Source organism: Palaemon carinicauda, chromosome 24 (assembly GCF_036898095.1).
Source record: "Palaemon carinicauda isolate YSFRI2023 chromosome 24, ASM3689809v2, whole genome shotgun sequence".
In the NCBI taxonomy this organism is placed as follows: domain Eukaryota; kingdom Metazoa; phylum Arthropoda; class Malacostraca; order Decapoda; family Palaemonidae; genus Palaemon; species Palaemon carinicauda.
In genome coordinates, this window is record NC_090748.1 from 76,644,282 (window position 1) to 76,669,013 (window position 24,732).

A 24,732-nucleotide genomic window follows, 5' to 3' on the forward strand; every position below is an offset into this window, starting at 1 on the left:
TGGAGAGGTGATTAACTTCATAATGCTTGTGCACCATCAGAACCCTTACTGACTGGTACAATAGAATCACTTGGGAAAACTTGAGGGGTTAGCCTAGGGTTCTAAACAATGCAGAATAGGCTAAAATCATTGGTTTTGCCTAGGAACTCATTGGTGTCTTAGATTTCACAAACTAAATGTAGGAAGGAGCTTATGAAGTTCACTATTATCATCTCCCAAAAGCTTCTTAATAGCTTGAGTGGCATTATAATCACCATCCCCAATGTAAGGAACTACATTACTCCAGTCTAGAATTCTCCTCTGAACAAAACATTAACTTCCTTCTACCTTTGAACTTCTTAAAGTGGTTAGCTATCAGTTAAACATATCTCTTCATACAAGGTACTATTAGCAGATCTCATTTCTCCCACCGATTATTCAAATGACAATCCTGACTCCGCCACGATATAAGAAAATGAGAATTAAGATCACCCAGTAGCAAGTCCCTTGAACAACTCACACAGGCATTCATAGAAATTTCATAAGACAACATCAATAATTAATCTGTAAATAAACTAAACCACAAAAAACACACAATCTGGAGCACAAGACAACAATGGTTTGAATCACACAACTGCGACGAGAGAACTGGAGAGAAAAATGATGTACCCACGATGGGATAAATGCGATTTTCTGCCCGATTGACTCAATATTTCCCTAAAAATGTAAGCCTATTAAAAGGAAACAAAACAGGAAATATTATAGTTTTAAGGTTGATATCAAGAAAGAAGTACAAGTGATTTTCAGAGAAATTAAAGCTGAAAATGTATAATCTAAAGATAGTGATTATAAAAAGAAATTGTTAAAATTTGACTAATACTATTAACCTTGGTAATTTTTTTTTTACACTTGGTCACAATTGTCTCTTTTTCACACATATTCACATTAAAAAATAAAACTATCATACTGTGGCAAGTTAAATACTATAATCATTTCAACATATTCATAAGAATCTGTATAACGGTATGCTGAGTCAAACAAGTTGAAAAATGTGGCTGTGCAGCTAAGTCAATGACCCTTTCTTATAAAATGACAAGTGTAACAAACTAATTTTTTGGATACTAAAATGAGAGGATACTATACTGTATGATAAACACAATAATGTCACCTCCTTTGTAAAAGAATGACTAAATGGAGGCACTCTTCTTGCTAATAAATCTTGGATGGCTAGTGCCTTCTAAGTAGATGGGGTTTCTGTCTATTCAATACTGACAAAGAGAGGTATTCCTTTGGGAGATGACTGGGATATAATGCAAACTTGTAAATGGTTTCAACATCAATACAGGTATACTAAATATGAAAAATTCAACTATGGCAACTACCCCTGACCACCAAGGTGTGAAGATATATCTCATGTAGCAGAAGATTTTGTAAGAACACTGCTCACTGCTATGGCCCAAATTTGCTTTTACCTCCATAAGGAAGGCAGTGTGCATAAATTTATATCACCCGAGGCGAGCGATTTCAGTTTCCCTTTAATATTTTATAAATATCAATGAACCCTCCTGTCCTGTGCAAAAGGGTTCAGTGAAGGCACTTTCTTTCCTTCATGTTCGTGTGTTCTGCCAATCATATTTCATTTTTACGGGAATTTTGGTGGACCATTTCTAAAAAAATTTATACCATCTAATAAATTCATGTTAACAGACTTAACAAAAGGCAACTTCAGAAATTGCATTTTTCCTAGCATGCTTATCACAGACCAATGTTATACGAGAACCCTGAGCTAGCTAGCTCCCCAACAAGGAATTTTCCCCCCCCAAGGGCCTAATACCCCTCATCCCCCTCTCCATGTGCACGGCCATGACCTCATTTGTTTTCCCAGAATGCCCTGAGAAGACACCTAAGGTGACCTTTCCCACGTCGCGATCCCCATTCTACTACTCATTCCGGAAAACGACTCCTACCAATAGGATGGACGTGAAGTCAATAACACGATTGGTCCGTGCTAAGCATGTTAGAAAAAATACAATTTTCTAAGAAATTGTCATTTGTTCCTACATGGACTTACCACGGACCAACGTTAGAGGAGACTCAGAATTTGGAGGCGGGAAAAATAGACACTTTCTTATTGCCTTATTCTATGTTTGGGTTCCCCCGGGTTCCTCAGTGTGAGGCACCTGGTATATCCACCAGAGAGTTGCTAATGCATCTTCCAGTGTATTTTACATCCTCCAGTCTTGGATGGTCTGGGATGCATCTTAGGTATGAATGGGGTGGCCAAAGGGTTGCAGAGAGAAGTAAAGCTTGTCGGGAAAATGAATTGTAATTAAGGTATACAAAATAACAAGGTTAGCCAGAGGAACACTCACCAAGATGTCTTATTCCTTCCAGGAACTGTATATGGTAGGTAAAGGGGATAGGGGTTTGAGACACACTATCCCTCGCTGTTCCATATGGAGTGTGCTATTTGCACCCCTTAGATCCTTTGTTACACAACTGGGATGAGTTTGAACCCCTCCTGAGACCTGAGGAAACAGTCCTTGAGATAGTGGGCTGTGAAGGTCGATTGTTGCGTCCATACATCTGCTCTCAGCACCTGGCCGACTGCCATGTTCTTTCGAAGGCCAACAAAGTGCCAATGCCCATGATGTCATGCTGCTTGGCAGATCTAGGGGAGGGCTTACCCTTCGCCCAGTACGCCCTACAGATCATCTCTCTTAGCCAGAAAGCGATTGTGTTCTTAGAGACTGCCTTCTTCATCTTCCCCGTAGTATCAAATAGCTTCCTAATAGTTGGACGGAGGTTGGCGGTCCTAGAGAGGTAATTCCGCATCGCTCTTGCCGGGCACAATATCAGGTCCTCTGGGTCATTTGCCATCGGGAGGGCGGGGATGGAGAACTCTTCGAACCAAGGTCTGCTACAGCTGGGTTCTGCGTCTTAGCCACGAAGGAGGGGACGAACTTGAAAACCAACTCCTTCCAACCGTGAGAGTGAGAGACATCTGTCAAGAGGCCGTAGAGCTCGCCTACCCATTTGAATGAGGTCAGGGCGAGGAGGAACCGTTTTCAGAGTGAGTTCCCTGTTCATGACCTGACGCAGGGGCTCAAAGGGAGGTTTCCTTAAAGCGTCGAGGACCTTGATGATGTCCCAAATGGTGGCTTTGAGAGCTTGGGTAGACATGCTTGTTCAAATCCCTTTATACATTGAGAGCCACTTGGAGGCTCCTAGATTCAATGCCCTGAGGAGGAAGACCTGCCCTAAGGCCGCTTGGAAACCCTTCACTGCCAAAACTGACATGCCCTGGTCAAGGCGTAGGTGGACCAGGAAGTCTGTGATGATGAGGATCAAGGCGCTGAGTGGTTTTATGCCCTCCTTGTCACAAAATTTACCAAAAGCAGCCCACTTTGCTTGGTATACAGTATGGCCCTCTTAAACTAACTAAAGTTACCCATCATCTGAGTGGCTGTCCCTCTGGGGTATCCCTCCCTTCTTAGCAGGCGCTGAATAGTCTCCAAGTGTGAAGGAAGAGGTTTGAGAGACCTCATGGAACCTCCGGAAGTGTGGCTGCCTTAGCATGTCTTGTTGCAGAGGCAGAGGCCACGGCAGTTCCATCGCTAAGTTCAGTAGAAGGTTGAAGGTGGAAAAGCATACCCGTTAAGCCCGTTCCACAGGTGCTGGAACACATCCTCCAATGCTGCTGCCGAGTCTGGCACTGGGGAGCAAAAGACTGGCAACTTGATGTTTAGCCTTGTCACAAAGAGGTCCAAACAGGGAGAACCACACTTTCCTATCACTTTCTTTGCCACTTCCTGATGTAGGGACCATTCGCCCGCCAGCACTTGTCCTCCTCTGCTGAGCCCGTCTGCGACTTCATTCCTCTTTCTTGGAATTTACCTGGCCATTAGGGAGATGGCGTTGTCCTCAGGCCAGGACAGTATCTCTGCCGTCAGGTTGTGAAAACGATGGGATCAGAGACCGCCCTGTTTCCTGATGTAGGCTACGACAGTGGCATTGTCGCTCATTAAGGCCACCCCTCTCCCTACTAATGAGCTTCCCAGTTCGAGGAGGGCTCTCTGCACAGCCAGAAGTTCAAGTTTGTTTATGTAGAGGGCCTTTTCCTCCAGAGACCACAGTCCTGTGGCCGCTTGGTCCGGCAGATGAGCTCCCCATCCCTCCCTGGACGCATCTGTGAAGAAGAGGACCTCCGGAGGAGGATCCAGTAGTGAGACCCCTGCTAGGGTGTTCCTCAGGTATAGCCACCACTGGAGAGCCTCCTTGGTTGACTGGGATGGGGGATGTCTCACCAACAGATGTTTTTCCAATATAGCCTGAACTTCCTTCACGTCCCACTGGGCCGGTAGCAACATCAGCCTTCCTTTGGGGATGAGCTTCTTCAGGGACAACAGGTGCCCCACTAGCCTCTGCCACTCCTCGAGAGATGCCGGTAACAGCTTGGTGAGAGGCCGCGCTACTTCTTCTAACTTCACAACCCTCTCCCTCGTTTGGAAGGCTCTAGCACGCATGGAGCATACTTCCATTCCCAGGTACACCATCATGGTTGGAGAGAGTTGTGAGTTCTCCCAATTGAAGACCACTCCCAGTCCCAAATAAAAGGCCACCAACTCATCCCTCTGCCTCAACAGGTCCTCCAAGGACTCCGAGAGGAGTAACCAATCGTCGAGGTATCTCAGGAGTCTCATCCCTCTCTTGTGGGCCCACTGCAAGACTAGGGTAAAGACTCTGGTGAAAACCTGAGGAGTGGTTGAGAGGCCAAACCAGAGGGTGCGGAAATTGAAGACTTCCTTTCAACATTTGAATTGGAGAAAATTCCTGCAGGAGGGGTGTACTGGAACCTAGAAATAGGCGTCCTTGAGGTCCAAGGATAACATAAAATCCCCTTCCCTGATAGCTGCCAGAACCGTCCTGGCCGTTTCCATCTTGAAAGCATTGGTAACGTCCCTGACTGGTGAACACCAGACTGGGGTTCTAGTCCTGCTCAGACTCGTCAATTTCTTTGGTCGCTGCAACCTCACCATCCTTGTGAGCTAAGGATTGGGTGTTTGGGAGAGTCTATAGGTCTATCTGGTGAATCATCAGCAGCCATTGCCTGTCCCTCCTTAGTCCTAGCTTGTCCCTTACCTCTGCCATTCATGAGCAGCCTTTAAACCTTTAAACAGAAGGCTGAAGAATACAGGTAGCTCAGGCCCCACGGGTTGGATGGCCCCTTTCCGGAGCAGGTCCTGTATTTCCCCTTCGAAGGTCCTCTTAACGTGCTTCTTCCTTGGGCCACAGAGAAACGGCCTCGCGCCCCGATACCAAAGGAGGAGGGGAGTCTCAGAAGGGGATCCGGTAGCCATCCTTCAAGACCTGTACTGTTCACAGGTCTACTCCTACTTCCATCCACTTTCTCCACCTTCTTGAGAGGAATCCTCCTACCCCTGGAGGGCATAGGGGAGAGTGGCCTCCTACCCTATCTTCTTTTAAAGAAATATAATATCTCAAGCAGACTGCAATGGGATTTTGCATGATCTTTTGGGCTTGAATTGGTCACAATTGTATAGTAGTGTTGATCCTGTTGTCCCTTTGAATGAGAATCTAGTCAATATAATTGATAGGCGTATCCCTTCTCGTGTGTTAAAGTACCAAGTGAAGGACAAACCGTGGTTCAATGATGATTGCAGACGTGCTAATTTGGAGAAGCAGGATGTCTAATATCTTTGGAAGGGTAACAGATCAGATTTTACCTTGAATATCTATACTCAGCTTAGAGCTTTTGCTCAGAGAGTTTGTGTTTCAACTGAAAAGGAATACAATCTAACCATAAAAGAAACCCTTTCTGGCATAGCCCAAGAACATAAGTGGTGGACTACCCTTAAATCTGCACTATTTGGTGTTTATGCAACAGTTCCTCCTTTACTTAAACCAGATGGCAGAGTCACTCACTGTCCAAAGGAAAAGGCAACCGTTTTGGCTAATGTGTTTGACAGTAAACAGAGTAATGATAAGCTTGAACTTCCTCATTCCTGTTTTTCTGAGGCTAAACTATCTAGTTTAGCTTTTCGATCTCGTGAAATTAAAGCTCCCGATGAACCTTGATGTTTATGGAGGTGTAGACCCAAATGGTATTTTTCCTTTGTTTTTTACAAAGACTGCAGATTTATTAGCTCCAAAGTTATCTGTTATTTTGTGCAAGTTAGCAAGAAGAGGAGCTTTTAACACTTGTTGGGGAATTGGTAATGCTATTCCAGTATGTAAATGCATTTGTGGTAGCTCAAGTACATGTGATTACCGCCCAATTTCCAAAACTCCTATACAGTATTATCTAAAGTTTTTGAACGTCTTTAACCAAACCGTCATAATAGGTTTGCTGAAGGTAATCATCTGTTCCCTAGTTTGCAATTTGGTTTTTGTAAAGGCCTTGAAGGATGTAATTCCCTTCATACAATCTCCAAGGCTGTACAAAAATCCCTGGATTGTGTTCAGGAAGTTTGTATGATTGGCCTTGATTTTAGTGCTGCCTTTGACCATGTTAATCACGAGGCGCTTGTATTTAAACTCAAACAGTTGGGAGTGGGCTGGTCGTTTCTTAGCATTATTATTTAATTTCTAAGTAATAAATCTCAGAGTTGTTGATAGGCACCATAGTGAGTATACGAATGTGATATCTAATGTTCCACAGGGTAGTGTTCTTGGCCCATTACTTTTCATACTATGCACACATGACATGTGGTTTGGCCAAGAAAACAAGCTTGTTACACAAGCAGATGATGCTACTCCCTTTGCATCAATTCCATCTCCTAAATGTAGATCTGGGGTTGCAGAATCCCTTAATAGAGATCTAGCTAAAATTAGTGTATGGTGCAAATTATAGGGTATGAAGTTGAATCCTATCAAATCTCAAAGTATGATTGTAAGTAGGTAAAGGACAGTGGCTCTTCAACATCCGGATCTCAGCATAGATAATGTTTATTTAACTTTATATGACTTTTAAAATTTTAGTTGTGATTCTCAACAGCAAATTTACTTTTGAGAAACAATATGTCTGTGTCTTCTTCAACTGCACAAAAAAAAAAATGGCTCATTGAGAAAGTCTTTTAAGATTTACGGTGATCAATCTACTGTATTCTGAAGAAGTGTTTTAATTCTTTCATTCTACCTTGTTTTGAGTATTGTTCTCCTGTCTGGTCTTCAGCTGCTGATTCTCATCTTAATTTGTTGGATAACAACATACAGTCTATTAAATTTCTTATTCGATCTTGTTTTGAGTATTGTTCTCCTGTCTGGTCTTCAGCTGCTAATTCTCATCTTAATTTGTTGGACAGGAACATAAGGTCTATTAAATTTCTTATTCCTGATCTAGATTTTAATCTTGGGCAATGTCATTCACTTAGTTCATTATGCATGCTGCATAAGATTTTTCATAATTCTGACCATCCTTTACATTCAAATCTTTCAAGACATTTCCACCCTGTTCGTAATACTAGACATGCAGTTAATTCTAAGTCAGGCTTTCTCCATCATAAGGCTCAATACTGCACAGTATTCTAGAAGTTTTATTCCAGCTGTGACCAAGTTGTGGAATGATCTTCCTCATCGGGTAGTTGAATCAGTAGAACTTCACAAGTTCAAACTTACAGCAAATGTTTTTATGTTGAACAGGCTAACATAAGTCTTTTTATAGTTTATATAAGACATATCTGTTTTGATATTACTGTTTTTAAAATATTTTTTCTCCTATCATCTATTTCCTTATTTCCATTCCTCACTGGGCTATTTTTCCCTGTTGGAGCCCTTGGGCTCATAGCAGCTTGCTTTTCCAACTAGAGTTGTAGCCTGGCTAGTAATAATAATAATAATAATAATACATACATATAACAAAGGCACTTCCCCCAATTTTGGGGGGTAGCCGACAACAACAAGAAACAAAACAAAAAGGGGACCTCTACTCTCTACGTTCCTCCAGCCTAACCAGGGACTCAGCCGAGTTCAGCTGGTACTGCTAGGGTGCCACAGCCCAACCTCCCACATTTCCACTACAGATGAAGCTTCATACTGCTGAGTCCCCTACTGCTGCTATCTCCGCGGTCATCTAAGGCACCGGAGGAAGCAGCAGGGCCTACCGGAACTGCGTCACAATCGCTCGCCATTCATTCCTATTTCTAGCACGCTCTCTTGCCTCTCTCACATCTATCCTCCTATCACCCAGAGCTTTCTTCACACCATCCATCCACCCAAACCTTGGCCTTCCTCTTGTTCTTCTCCCATCAACTCTTGCATTCATCACCTTCTTTAGCAGACAGCCATTTTCCATTCTCTCAACATGGCCACACCACCTCAACACATTCATATCCACTCTAGCCGCCAACTCATTTCTTACACCCGTTCTCACCCTCACCACTTCGTTCCTAACCCTATCTACTCGAGATACACCAGCCATACTCCTCAGACACTTCATCTCAAACACATTCAATTTCTGTCTCTCCATCACTTTCATTCCCCACAACTCCGATCCATACATCACAGTTGGTACAATCACTTTCTCATATAGAACTCTCTTTACATTCATGCCCAATCCTCTATTTTTTACTACTCCCTTAACTGCCCCCAACACTTTGCAACCTTCATTCACTCTCTGACGTACATCTGCTTCCACTCCACCATTTGCTGCAACAACAGACCCCAAGTACTTAAACTGATCCACCTCCTCAAGTAACTCTCCATTCAACATGACATTCAACCTTGCACCACCTTCCCTTCTCGTACATCTCATAACCTTACTCTTACTCACATTAACTCTCAACTTCCTTCTCTCACACACCCTTCCAAATTCTGTCACTAGTCGGTCAAGCTTCTCTTCTGTGTCTGCTACCAGTACAGTATCATCCGCAAACAACAACTGATTTACCTCCCATTCATGATCATTCTCGCCTACCAGTTTTAATCCTCGTCCAAGCACTCTAGCATTCACCTCTCTCACCACTCCATCAACATACAAGTTAAATAACCACGGCGACATCACACATCCCTGTCTCAGCCCCACTCTCACCGGAAACCAATCGCTCACCTCATTTCCTATTCTAACACATGCTTTACTACCTGTGTAGAAACTTTTCACTGCTTGCAACAACCTTCCACCAACTCCATATAACCTCATCACATTCCACATTGCTTCCCTATCAACTCTATCATATGCTTTCTCCAGATCCATAAACGCAACATACACCTCCTTACCTTTTGCTAAATATTTCTCGCATATCTGCCTAACTGTAAAAATCTGATTCATACAACCCCTACCTCTTCTAAAACCACCCTGTACTTCCAAGTTTGCATTCTCTGTTTTATCCTTAATCCTATTAATCAGTATTCTACCATACACTTTTCCAACTACACTCAACAAACTAATACCTCTTGAATTACAACACTCATGCACATCTCCCTTACCCTTATATAGTGGTACAATACATGCACAGACCCAATCTACTGGTACCATTGACAACACAAAACACACATTAAACAATCTCACCAACCATTCAAGTACAGTCACACCCCCTTCCTTCAACATCTCAGCTTTCACACCATCCATACCCGATGCTTTTCCTACTCTCGTTTCATCTAGTGCTCTCCTCACTTCCTCTATTGTAATCTCTCTATCATTCTCATCTCCCATCACTGGCACCTCAACACCTGGAACCGCAATTATATCTGCCTCCCTATCATCCTCAACATTCAGCAAACTTTCAAAATATTCCGCCCACCTTTTCCTTGCCTCCTCTCCTTTTAACAACCTTCCATTTCCATCTTTCACTGTCTCTTCAATTCTTGCGCCGGCCTTCATTACTCTCTTCACTTCTTTCCAAAACTTCTTCTTATTCTCTTCATATGACTGACCCAGTCCCTGACCCCACCTCAGGTCAGCTGCCCTCTTTGCCTCACGTACCTTGCGCTTTACTTCCACCTTTTGCTCTCTATATTTTTCATACTTCTCTATACTATTACTCTGCAGCCATTCTTCAAAAGCCCTCTTTTTCTCTTCCACTTTTACCTTCACTCCTTCATTCCACCATTCACTGCCCTTCCTCATGCTGCCTCCAACAACCTTCTTGCCACATACATCACTTGCAATCCCAACAAAATTTTCTTTTGCTAACTTCCACTCCTCCTCTAAATTACCAGTTTCTCTTACTCTCACCTCGTCATATGCCATTTTCAACCTTTCCTGATATTTACTTTTTACCCCCAGTTTTATTAGCTTTTCAACCCTCACTAGCTCCCTTTTACATCCACCTACTCTATTCCCCCACTCTTTTGCTACAACTAATTTTCCTTCCACCAAAAAATGATCAGACATACCGTTAGCCATTCCCCTAAACACGTGCACGTCTTTCAATCTTCCAAACATTCTTTTAGTTATCAACACATAATCCATTAATGCCCTTTCTACTACTCTTCCATTTGCCACTCTTACCCATGTATACTTATTTTTATCTTTCTTTTTAAAAAGCTAGCACTTATTACCATCTCTTGTTCAACACACATATCTACCAGTCTCTCACCACTCTCATTTTCACCTGGTATGCCATATTTCCCAATGACACCTTCTACCTCTCCAGCACCCACTCTAGCATTTAAGTCACCCATAACAACTACATAATTCCTTTTACCCAGTCCTTCTACACACCTAGTTAATTCATTCCAGAACTCATTCCGCTCTTCTTCACTTTTCTCACTACCTGGCCCATACGCACTGACAAACGCCCAACATTCCCTACCCAACCTAACCCTTACCCACATTAACCTAGATGATATCTCCTTCCATTCCACTACTTTACCTGTCATCCATTCACTCAACAATAAAGCCACACCCTCTCTCGCTCTTCCCCTTTCAATCCCAGACACTCTACCAGACATTTCACCAAACATCACTTCACCCTTTCCTTTCATCTTTGTCTCACACAAGGCCAATACATCCATCCTTCTACTTCTAAACATGCTTCCAATCTCACATCTTTTACTCTCTATCGTACTACATCCACGCACATTCAAACACCCAAAAACTAGAGTGCGGGGAGCAGTCACTCTCCCCCCAGCTCCATCTCTGTTGCTGTCTCACAGGATTTTCTATACAGGAGAGGGGGTTCCCAGCCCCCTCGTCCCGTCCCTTTTAGTCGCCTCTTACGACACGCAGGGATAACGTTGGCGCTATTCTAATTGTTTCATGCCCCCGCGGCCACAGGGGGCATAATAATAATAATAATAACAACAACAATAACAATAATAATAATAATAACAATAATAATAATAATAAAATGACCACCAAGGGACCGCTGGTCGGCTGGAGCTCTGTTCCGATGGGTGACTGGGGATGCCTTCTGTCCTCCTGTGGGGGCTGCATAGAGGAGCTCCAGAGGGCGGTAGAAAGCACTTGATTCTGTGGTATTTGTAGCAGAATGGGAGGTTTGCTACCGGACTAGGCCCTGGGCCTGCTGTGCTCTCTTGGACGGTACTGAGGGTGTGACGACGATGATAACACCTTGTGTAGCATCACATCTTGGCTCTCTCCTCCACCTGAGCAGAGCTTCTTCTACCTGGTCCTCCAGAGGCCGTTGCCTCTTGCACCGTGAAGCCCGCGGACCCGCCAGAAAACCTTTCCTCCATGGAACCCGGATCTACGGACACCAGATTCTCATTTGAGGCTCGGTGCTATTGACAGGCCCCCTCTTGAGGTTAGAAGCTCCTGGCTTCACCTCAGGGAAGGGCAGGAGCTTCACAAGGTTACTGTACCTGTCCATTTGTTTTGGTTCTGATGTGGCGGAGGTGATCTTCTTTACACTCTGCCCAATATTTTGGGAGATAGGCAGGGCCAAGGAGGGCCTAGCCTTCCTTGGGGCTCTGAACCAGCATTCCAGACCTGTGGAGTGGTTCTGCCTCTGAGCTGTAGAGGGCTCTGGGAGGTCGTTGGGTCTCCGAATGAGGCCAAGGACCCTGCAGAAGGACACACTTTCTCAACCACCTCGTCCTCTAGGTGGTCCTTAGACCCCTCTTAAGAATCCCACATTCCCGTATCAGGAACTTCACTGGGGCTAGCGAATGAACGCCCCGGAGATGTGGTTCTCCGGACAAAGGAGCCCCACGTCGCTCTTCCTTCCCTCGGCTTCGCTTTGCTGCTGGAGCGTGACCCGGAGACACGGAGCCGTAAGACAGCAGCCTAGAGGAGTGACGTCTCCTTTCACAGTTTTCTGTCTCCTCTCGACGCACTCGGTCCATGACTGCAGGAAGCGGATAAGAGCTGACGCCCATGGGCAGGAACTCCTCCCACCTCCCAAGGGCCAGGGGAACAGAGTCCGCAGTTCCTCATGCCGGTAAGATGTCCCTCAGCATGGGACATGAACACGGTCCTTGGGGTGCCCAAATAGGCTTCTTGAGCCCACGAAGTTAGATCGGTCCTAGGAAGCCGGTGCCCAGAAGGCAGAACCTCTACCCACAGAGAAGTAGATGTCCTGTCCGCTGACGGCGGATAAATGGACGAAAAGTCGAGCCAAGCAGCAGATTGACGGCTCTATTGGTCGATCTCTGGTAGGGGAGCCTGAGACGGTTCTGGCTGGGTAGGCTAATGAGTCGGCGGCTGAGCGCCTCAAGCCACGTGCTCCCCACGTGGTGCGGCTAGCCAGGGCGGAGGACCATCCGCTAAGAGGGCCGCGCAACCCTGGAGCAGACGCTCACACCTCGACATCACATCTCTTAAGGCTCCTGCTACTTCCGCCGTGGCCATCCCTGGTGAGGGAGAGGAAGAGATTCCGGTGGAACCAGTCGTGTTAATGAGAGCTTGACTCCCAGCAACGAAGGGGAAACACGAGGTCCTGCAGGCAACACCCAGGACAGAGAAGTTCGCGAAACCCTGGGAACTGAAGAACAGGCCGACGAAGGACCAGACCCACTACCCTTCTTCGAGAACAACCAGACCTTCTTAAACTTCTTTTGTTTCTTTGTGGCTATCTTGGCCCACTGAGCATCATTCCAGCCCACATAGGCCTACTCCTCACACGTGTCGCTTGGGGAATACACACGAACCCGAAAGGAAGATCAACTTCCATGTGTGAAAGGAAAGCTGCACACAACTTCCAGTTAACACCAGCACAACAATGCTGCACACACACACAGATTCCATACTTAGTGGATACAAATGAACACGAAGCAGCAAAGGAAAATGAGAGCAACACACACTGTAACATAAGGGAAAAACTAACGGTCGTGAGAGAAGTTGGCAAGTCGACCTCACGTTTCGACAACCAGGAGTAAAATGGGGATCGGGACCTGGGAAAGGTCACCTGAGGCGTCTTCTCATGACATTCTAGGAAAAAAAGGGATGTCAGGGTCATACACGTGGAGAGGGGGGGTTATTAGGCCTAATGGGGGGGAGGGAATTCCTGGTCAGAGAGCTAGCTAGCTCAGGGTTCTCCTATAACGTTGGTCCGTGGTAAGTCCGTATAGGAACAAATACATATTAACAAACTTAACAATAGGCAACTTGGGATCTAGCACTATCAAATGACTTATTTTGAAAGTGTTGTGATGTAAATTAAAATCTTTGGATTGGGAACAATAAGTGCTATTGAATACCCAGAATCACAAAGTACAGTGTTAATATTGAAGAGTGAAGCCTTTTGCACATACTGTATATACTAAAAGAGTAATTAATCATCAAAATTAAAAATTTTCTTGAGTTGAGCTACACATACCACTTGCTGATCTATTCAAGGGATTTCTAATATTGTTGGCTACTTTATCTGACACCAGGAGAGAGAAAAATATGCAATAAGCATCAAATCAATTTGAATAAATCTGAATTTGTTCACTATCAAAGCTATTTTGGATGAAATTTGAAGGTAAAAAAAAGGAACCAAATAAAGTACTATAATACTTAGAGGTACCATATATAAATACCTGTCAAACCATTCTATGGCATATTCAATCCAGTGTACTTTAATCCTAACTAATATGCTATTCAGTTGTAAATGTTCCACAGATAGATGCAGATTTCTAAGATTAGGTGACCAACAAGCAAGGAAATGAAGAAAATATTAGAAAAAAAACCTTATGATTGGTGAAAAAAAAGTTCATTAAATACACATTAGCTAACTATCTGATGGAAAAAAATCATGGACTTAGAATAATAATACTTAATGCATAAAATAACAGCATGCTGCTGCAATACTTATTCTGTACTAGTTTAAGCATAATGCACTTACTATATGCCGAGATGCAAAATAATATTTTGCATAGCTAATATAAAACTGCTCAATTTTTTATGTTGTCCTGATTTGGCCACAATCGGTCATAAATCCATGTTCTTTGAGCCCTAAAAAATTGGGCAATTCAATGAGTTCATGCTTCTTTGGGATTATCAATTTCTAAACAGAGGAGCAACATTGGTGTTTAAACTATAAAACAGTCAGTCGGCCACGGCTGTATAATGTAGGTAGGCCAAGGGTGGTTGTGCAAGCAGTTCATTTCTCCAGATGGATTATCTTTGCTTCTCAACCTACCAGAAATACCAGAGTTGTCTCCTGAAGTGCTAGCAGAGTTACCTGCATGAAGTCCTGTTTTCCGTTTCTTTCGGTTCAGTCTAGAAGCTTCTGATTCAATGATGTCCACTCGCAAAATGTCCACGCAACCGGTGATTGACACGTTAGCACCAAGCTGCTCAAGGGCTCCTCCAGTGACCTAGATAATGTAACAAATAACAAAATAAGAATAGTATAAATACTGTATTCATCATAAAGTAAACTTTCTTCAAACCTGTTCCCAAAGCAAAAATAACCCATTTTAAAATACTTCTGGCAAAGTAACATACCTGCTGCGTTATAACTCCAATTGCTGATAATAATGGCTCAAAAATAACATGAGCTTCTAAAAACTGGGCCCCCTGGGGTTCAGGAACAACAGCAGAATCTCTGATGGGGAGATGCTCTCGCCTCTCACTTCCACAATCACTTACTGGATGTAGACCGCTACCCTCCTAAATAAGAAATTTTATCAATCACTTATACCTAGAATATATTTTGTACTTCACCAATACCAACCTTAATATTGAGTAAGTGACAAATAAAGAGTTCTAAGAATTTCCTCAAATTACCAGACCAGAGGTTAGCAATGAATCAATGAACAAAGAGATTTTATATAGTTGGCCCTTCATATTTGTGGGTTTAAATTTTGCAGGTTTTATTATTTTCTAAGGATGCCCAAGATATTCAATCAATAATTTAATTTTTGGGGGGCTGTATGAAGGTCTTCTCATCCTCATTCCCCAAATGGTCTTATTTGATTGCCATCCAGTGACCAGTACTGTTAATATCTCAAATGCCTGCCATATTTCAACTCCCCAATTTGAACATCATCCTCTGCCAAATCAGTACCTATAGGCCATAAAAATGAGATAAAACTGGAACAAAAGGCAGAGGTGCTAAATATGTGCTGTATAGAGACGATATGACTTTGGCTGCAGTGGGTAAATTGTTCCACGCAAACAAGTGTTGTAAGGTATATAGAGAAAAACTATATCAACATTCATGTTGTTCTAAATCCAAACACACTGTGCAGTGTGACACATACTTTCGGAGTATGGATCAAGGCAATATTCACTGTAGAGAATGCCTTGTTTCAGTGAATGTAAAGGCACAGTAGTGGGATCTAACATTATCCAAAGGAAAAGTCTCCCTTTCAACATTTCAAGCTTGGTATGAATGATGAACCAAGTACCAATACTGCCACTTACATTATTTCAAGTCAGGAAAGCATGGTTTGAAAATTTCAAGGTTTCAACTAAAAACTATAAAGATAACTGGGAAGACACCATCAGCAGATGAGGCAGCCAAGTTTTCCCATGGGAGTTGAAAAACATTTTTGATGAAGAGTACAAGTCAGTGAAAGTGAAGAATATGAATGACTAACAATTGTATCAATTTCTTTCCTATTTCCATACTCACTTGATGTTCATATTGCCTCTCTACGGAAGCTCAGTTTTATTAACATTTACCACAAGAACTAAAATATATACATTTTTTCTTAATACATTTGTGCTTCTGGTAAAGTAATGAGGCAACATAGCAAGGATATATAGGCACAGTGAGCAAAGCAAAGCTAGAATCATATGTAGCTTGAGTATGTGAAGGTTTCCAAGGGATTTGCTCCTAATCATACCTGAAATGAGACAGTGAGGCAGATTATGGCAGTGACAAAGGGAGTAGTTGTGGATGGCTTCCAGGAAGTGGCCAAGGATGAAATCTTGGAACTTCCAGACAACACTGAACTGACAATGAGCACCATGAGATGTTTATATAGTCAGCCAGCATGGGTGAGGAAGAACAGGACAATGAAATCAAGGGTGAGAAACAGGGCATCAATCTTGATAAGTTAGTGATGTCTAAAAACTGAAGGCATTGACAAATAGCTGCCTACAGTGTGGACCTCTCCATGGTAAGTGCCTTCACCTTTAAATTTATGAGGGGATTGAAGGACATTTATTTTTTTTTCCTACAAAATCCTCATGAATGAAATGAAGAGGAAAAATAAACAGTTTCCTATCAAAATGTTCTTCAGCTTACAAAAAAAAACCCTCCTAACAGCACCTGAATCCATACAAACTTTGACCCTTTCTCCAAACTCATAGGAATTTCAAAGCAGTAATGATGATGTGTAAATGTAAAAGATACTCATGACATAACAAAGAGTAAGTTAAGAACTTGCACAACTTAGGAAGTCATGTTCATGTTTTGTACTCAATACAGTTTTTAAAGATCCAAATAGTGTAAATATAGTTACGGTATGTAAAGAAATGGATGTTGTCTGCAAAAATCAAAATAGAATTCCATTGTTCACAGCAGTGAAAATTTTTCGTATAATTTATGTACAGTACAATACTGAACATCATTTGTGTTCAAAACACCACCATATACCTCAAAACAATGATTATTTAGTAAGGGGAGCATTGTAAAACCTGAAAGATTTAATGAAATATATATAGGTTGGAATTCAAAACTTTTCATGGATTTTTTGGGGGTTATCCAAGTTACTTAATCTCATCCCTCACAAATGTTGAAAGTCAAATATAGTAAGGAATGTCACCATTTTCATTATTCTACTGTTCTTATTCTTTGGCAATGATCAGTAAGAATTGTATAACAGTACAGCAGTTAGAGTAGAACTTAGATTTCTATCTCCCATAAAAACCTTTACTTTACATTTTTCTTTTAAGTAAGCACCAGTTTGTACACTTGGGGAAAATCAGGAAGTTCCTGCTAGCCTGGAACTATATTTAAGACCCCTAAATTTATCACTCACCCTAACCAGTATGAACTTAATTCTAGAACATAACCCCATACTCCGGGTATCAAACTAACATGAGATAGAAATTTAAAATTGTATTTTAGCTACAATTACACCAAAAAATTACAGGGCTACCTGAGAGAGCATGTCTTTGCCATGCTAAGCAGTCTTAATTTGCTCTTAACTTCAATTTGTACTCATACTTTGAAGTGTTATCTTCAAAATCTAATGGATTTGCGTTTTGGTCATACCCCACATGTTCATAAAGTTTTGTTGAAATTTATTTAATAGGTTTTGAGTAATCTTATTCACAAAAATAAAAAATATTGCCCTTCACTTAACATTGGGATTATTTTCAAAGTACTGCTGGGTACTTTTGCTTTGATGTACTTTATCCAAAATGTTACAGATTCAACCTTGGGTCATACCCAACATGACATTCAAAGTTTGGTAAAAATTAGTATAGTAGCTTTTGTGTAAAAGTTGCTCACAAATAAATAAATATATGATTACAGGGGTGAATACATTCCCTTCAAAAAATCTTTGATTTTGGCAAAGGCAAAAATAATCTATGTGGTATAAAAAACTATATATCCTTGATACCTGAGGAAAAGTAACAGTAGGTCTAGTTGAATCTGCTGCATGAGTGTACTCTTGTTGTCGTACCATCCAATTATACAAGTCATCGTGATCTTTTTCGCAACCAATCCCAGAAGCTCTGTTTGGTGTTCCAATAGCTGATCCACCACCGCCCTCTAGACTTGACGATGATACATGATCTGATCCTGAGCTTCTACTACCTCTGCTTCTTTCTTCTCCCCGACCACCTCGATGTTGGTGGCTACCACGAAGAAAAGCCAAATGACCTCCCAAGTTTCCAGCCAGTTTTGGAAACTGGAATCTAAAGCATATCAAATATATCATAAATAAATGGAAAAAGAGCATATGATAATAACTACTAAAGAATAAGGGTTTTAAATCTACTTAATCTTAACCATTCTTGGCAAATACTGTATTGAGAAATATTCACTGTATTGTAGTAGAGTTCTTTCAATTACAATAAGAGGCAGAATAACACACAAAACATTTATTCACAATGCATGAAAATGGTCAACATATTTTTTTCACAAAAACTACAAAAGAGGTTCATATATAAAATACTGTATGCTAAAATGTTCCTTTAGGAAATTTCAAACAAACATGTGCCATATTGTTTGTCAAACATATATCTATACGTGTTTTTTTTAGCCTGCGACCAACTTTTTCTTTAAAGAGCAAAAGTTTTTCTTATCATGGGTGAAAGGCTAACTAGGATAATATGAATTTTTACAATAAAATAGAAGGATGAGGTTTGAAATATATTTTGGTGTGACTGACAACACTAAGTGCAACATCAAGAATGAAAAGAAAAGATTTCCTCCTGTATAGAAAGTATAGCACCACAATATCTAATATTCAGTGAATAAGGAAATATCAAAAATAAAAAAACAAGCCAAGGTAAGGTGAGACTATAAAGCACATATAATCAGTGACAACCATCACAAAGAATAACTTAGGTATATTGCCCTTACTAGAAAAATAAAAAATATGAAGGCATAAGTCTGAGTATAAAACACTATAAAACTAAAACTATTATTCTCATACTTACCTTTGAGTAATAAAATGCTATTAATTCTAAAATGTCACCTTCAAAACCTCCAGAGATAACAGGGGATGGGGATATGTCCCAAGATAAAACATCAACAAAGATTCATATTCATGAAGTCAAAATATTCAACCTAACATATCACCTAACTACTGTGGAGGAGGGGGTAATATGCAGTTAAGTGTGGATATAATAGATTTAATTTTCACTACCTTGTTTATTTCCTTGGACCTTTCATTTCAATATTGAAATTCTGAATTACAAATAGCCAAGGAAGAGTGAAGGTCATACACAAAAACTTCAAATACCTAATACTACTGCAGAGCCTCTACAACTAGAGAATATTTAAAAAATAATAATAATAAATAAAGCAAATAACAGAAATTACACCTTTCGTCAACTTTTAATACAACATTTTTAGCGCCGAATTGCATTCGACGGATTGATGTGATATATGTCTTCAAAGTATTCATCCCATAGACATCTGATAGATGTAATATATCTCCAAATAGATATTTATTTCAAATAGTCATTAAAAATCTAATTTCCAACCTAAGCAAAAAATAGCTATATGCTAGTGGTAGAGCACTAGTTTAAGTTTATTGCTATGGGTCTGGAATAACAAATGAACCCACATATTGGCCAGGCAAATGCTATAGTTGGCCCTTTTCTCTTGACTTTGCTAACAGTAGAAAGTACATGTGCATATATTTAGACTGGATATTGGCATTTAGTCGTTATCTATGCTATATCAAACTTTGCATAAAAACTTGGGGAAAATTTTCAAGATGGTAATGATATCTGAAAGAATGTTTTATGATTCTAAGAACTTTTCTAAGGGACCATGCCAGCGACTTAGATTTTCTAGAAAAAGTGATGCAGCTTTAAGTTCTACTTCAACATCTGAGCGGGACTTGGATAACACAAGTGCGTTTTGGAGTCGTACAACAATTTGACAACAAGAAAATTGAATTGCTTTGAGATAATTCAAACAACTCAAACAAAAACATAAGAGCAGATGTTAGTGTATTGGATTCTGGATCCGAATATTTGCCATGTGACGAGAGGGAAATTTCAGTGACGATAGTAACAGCAGTGTAGGGGAGGATGAATCTGATAGTGAAGGTGTTCATCAATGTTACTGTGATATAAAGAAATGTACAAATGTTACTAGAAGGGGGTCTTATGTAAAGGGGCATGTCACTGGTGTTGGAGAAGCTGTTGGAGGTTGTTTTGAGAGTCGTTTAGGAGCTGTTGGTGGTATTGGGTGTGTTGGTGGTGTTTGAAGAATTGCTGAGGGTGGTGTTGGAGATGGTTTTAATGGTTGTTTAAAGAGTGGCTTAGATAGTAGACATTTTTATAATATCTAACTTTCTAGAATTATTCAATTTTTTATTACTTTATACTAGATGATAGACTAATGGAGTATACCATTAATTAAGCTTTATTAATTTTGCGTGCCGAATACAAATATTGAAGTGTTTATATAAATTTTCACGACTAACGTGAATGACTACCTTTACATGGCCAGGGCACCAGTCACCCATTGAGATACTACCACAAGAGAGTTATGGGATCTTTTGACTGGCCAAATGGTACTACACTGGATCCTTCTCCCTGGTTACGGTTCATTTTCCTTTTGCCTACATACATCCACACTGAATAGTCTGGCCTATTCTTTACATATTCTCCTCTGTCCTCATACACCTGACAACTTAGATTACCAGGCAATTCTTCTTCACTCAAGGGGTTACTGCACTAATTGTTCAGTGGCTACTTTCCTCTTGATAAGGGTAGGAGAGACTCTTTAGCATGGTAAGCAGCTCTTCTAGGAGAAGGACACTCTAAAATCAAACCATTGTTCTCTAGTCTTGTGTAGTGTCATAGCCTCTGTACCATGGTCTTTCACTATCTTGGGTTAGAGTTCTCTTGCATGAGGGTACACTCGAGCACACTATTCTATCTTATTTTTTTCCTCTTGTTTTGTTAAAGTTTTTATAGTTTACATAGCAGATATCTATTTTAGTGTTGTTAATCTTTTTTAAATATTCTAATTTTCTTTTTTCTTTTCCTCACTGGGCTACTTTCCCTGTTGGACCCTCTGGGCTTATAGCATCCTGCTTTTCTAACTAGGGTTGTAGCTTAGCTAATAATAATAATAATAATAATAATAATAATAATAATAATAAATAATAGTAAATAATAATTAATAATAATAACGACAATAAAAATAATAACGATGTTGGAAAATATAGGCTAGAGTATAATACTGTACTTTTAAAAACCAAAAGACACTATTCTATAAAGGAAAATATGCAATAAAGAAGTGTGTGGTTAAATAGGTATGACTGAATTAATAGGAATCCTGTCATTTATTGATGTTTTTCCCTGAGACAAGTTTTTTCCCACTTACCTCTCTAGACAAGGCAAGTGGGTAGTGATATATTGGTCACATGGATTTGGGTATATGTAAGCGAGAGAGAAAATTTTCATTATTTTCTATTTCTTCATAAGGTCATGAAGTTGGCGCTTTGGAATAAACAGTATCTTATTATTCAAAGGTAAGATTCACGGAAAAAATAAGTTTTATTATAGTGTAACATATATACTCGCAAAGAATATCTTATGTGAAATTTAGCAATTACAGAAAAACTAGAGTAAAACAGATGGGTAAAGTACTCCTATAATAATGACCACAGAATCATGCAGATAAAACCAGGTAAGTGAAGAATTTATAATAGATCTACAGCATGCAAATGAAAACCATAAAATGGATGAGCTATACCTGGTACATGAAGACCTTAACAACATACAAACTATAACAGACAAATGAACACCAGAAATATGAATGACCTATATCCATAGAAGAATACCTTCATATTTAATTACTATCATCACTATTATTTTTACTCTATTAAGCACCTAAGCAAATTGTTACTAGACTGTCACAGTGGTTTAATGATAGTAATTAACAAGAGGTTAAAGGTTACAGATACAAAATAAAAAGCAGAAATAAATGTAGCTGTGATCATAGGGATATTACAAGGTCTCTCTCTACCATCTACAGTGTGAACAGCAGAGACAATGTTTATAGCAAGAAGTTTACTTTCAAAATCCAGGAGACAAATCTTGATATTTTTAAAATTATAAGATACAGTACATGAGGAGAATGGAGCCTGTGGTGATGAACAAGTCACATAATTACATCTGAAATATTTCAGAGTAACTGTAATCATGGTACTGTAATGCTGTATGGATACATAAATGTGAGATGGCTTGGATTAAAGACATGGCATTGGATCCGGAAGGCTTTTCAGAAGCGTATAAAAAAAAATCATGAAATGATCATATGGTGAATAGCAAAAAATTTAAGTTTCAAATGAAAAGTTGAATTTATAAGTTTAAAAAGGGTATATTTTCTATAATTAGAAATGAATTTAATTATCTATATCACCATCAACAACCAGAACAGCACCCAAGATGTTTCTCTGGCACTGACTGACATATGTAGGGCAGTATATCAATATGTGCCAACAATTGCAATGAATTCAGGTATGAAAACTCGCATGCATCAATCATTTTTATAATAAACTGGTGGTTTTAACATATGCTCAACCCAATGGAATATAGATCACCATGGATGGTTACCATCTCTTGAAATATATTGTCCATCATGGACTGAGCAGGTGGCCAACAATTTATCCATCCATTTCCTTAACATAAAACCTTACTAGTCACTTCCAATCACAATGGGGGTCCTTTGTGATAATTATTTTTCATGAAATGCTACAGTTCTTGCTTTCATGTCTTATATCTCCAAAAATGCCTACATGGACAGAGACACAGCAGAAATTTGTATATGTAGAGCAGAATTACATAAAAAATGTGGGGGTCTTAATTTGAGAAAATTTATCCTCATTTACATCTATATAAGTAGGATATTTTCCTTAAACAGGCCATTTAAATAGAATGGATTGCATCATAAACCAAATAAAGTGAACTACTGTATGGATATAAATACTGTATGTGTATGCATGTAGTATGTATATGTATGTATATATGTATGTATATATTATATATATATATATATATATATATATATATATATATATATATATATATATACATATATATATATATATATATATATATATATATATATATATATATATATATATATATACAGTAGATCCCCGCCATACGACATTAATCCGTTCCGGAGTTGGTATCATATTGTGAAAATGTCGTATGGCGGGCAATAGAATAGCTAATGCGTGCAAAACCCCAGGTAAAAACATCAAAATTTTATATACATATTAAAAATTAGTAACAAAATAGTATAGTAAGCACTGTACTACAGTATACTTATATATAATATACATGTACTGTACAGTATATAATTAAATAAAATTATAAATAAAAATTGCATACTGTTCTGTAAAGGAAAAATGAAATTTTATTTACCTTTGGAGTGACGTGACTTGAGTTGGTAGTGGGTGGAGGCAGAGGGGGGAGGAGACGGCAGATATAAAAACGTATCAATGCTAATTATGTTATGTACACTTAATAATGAATTTATTCTTACTATTAAACACTTAAAATTAAAAATGTTTTTTTTTTTTTTGTCTTTTGAAACTTTTTTTATGATTTTATTTTTCTAGGACTTAAAAATTTACTCTTTTTTTAGCTTTTTTAATAGAATCACTTATATCATCTTTGCTTTCTGGCACTTCTCTTTTGGAGAAATATCTATCCAAAGAAGCCTGTTTCTGATGATTCCTCAATATATTTCTAAAATGACTCATACACTTGTCATTAACACTCTCCAGAAGACAACCAGTGTGAAGTTTTTCTGGGTGTTTTTTTTTTTCAATGAAACTCGTAAGGTTTTCATACCAACCGATGGCTTCCCTTATTTCTGCCGATGTCGTTTCTTCAGTCTCCCCCCGTCCTCGCCACCACTAGAGCTGTGCTCTTCTTGAATGATGGTCAACTGCATTGCCTCCAACTCCTTCAAGTCTTCAGTCATAAGCTCCTCCCTGTGCTCCTCGATAAGGTTATGGACGTCAGCCTCATCGACAACAAGCCCCATGGACCTCTCGATTGAAATTATTTCCTCAACATCACCCTCAGGGCCAGGATCAACGGCCTCTTCTTCAGTTGAGGGTTCGCAACCTTCGAAGTCGCGTTCTACCACAACAGCTGGCCACAGTTTCTTCCATGAGGAGTTCAAGGTGCGCCGTTAAACCTCTTTCCAAGCTTTGCCGATCATCTTCAGGCATTGAACGATGTCAAAATGCCCCTTCCAAAATTCACGAAGGGTGAGTTGAGTGCTTTCGGTCACTTCGAAGCATCTTTTAAACAGATGCTTCGTGTAAAGCTTCTTAAAGTTGGCAATCACTTGCTGGTCCATAGGCTGGAGGAGAGGGGTGGTGTTCAGTGGCAGATAGAGAACCTTGATGAAGGAGAAGTCAGGATGAATGATGTTCTCGAGGCCAGGAGGGTGAGCAGGGGCATTGTCCAGTACCAGGAGACATTTGAGAGGAAGATTGTTCTCTTCTAAAAAGTTCTTGACAGCAGGACCGAAGCAGACGTTTATCCACTAAATAAATATGGTCCTCGTGACCCAGGCCTTGCCATTAGACCTCCAAAATACCGAGAGCCTATCCTTCATGATATTTTGTGCCTTGAAGGCACAAGGATTCTCTGAGTGGTATACCAGTAGGGGCTTAATTTTTAAGTCCCCACTGGCATTTGCACAAAAAAAGTTTCTTTTCTTCAGC

The 24,732-nt window shown here is 40.1% G+C and overlaps 1 protein-coding gene across 1 annotated transcript in view; it reads right to left on the minus strand.

Annotated features, from left to right (window-relative positions):
* The window catches only part of tweek (transmembrane protein KIAA1109 homolog tweek), a 789,520-nt gene that overhangs the window by 318,908 nt on the left and 445,880 nt on the right, over positions 1–24,732 (minus strand). The window contains 3 exon segments of the mRNA XM_068348609.1: positions 14,526–14,703; positions 14,834–14,998; positions 17,908–18,205. Coding sequence (XP_068204710.1) covers positions 14,526–14,703; positions 14,834–14,998; positions 17,908–18,205 — 641 coding nt within the window.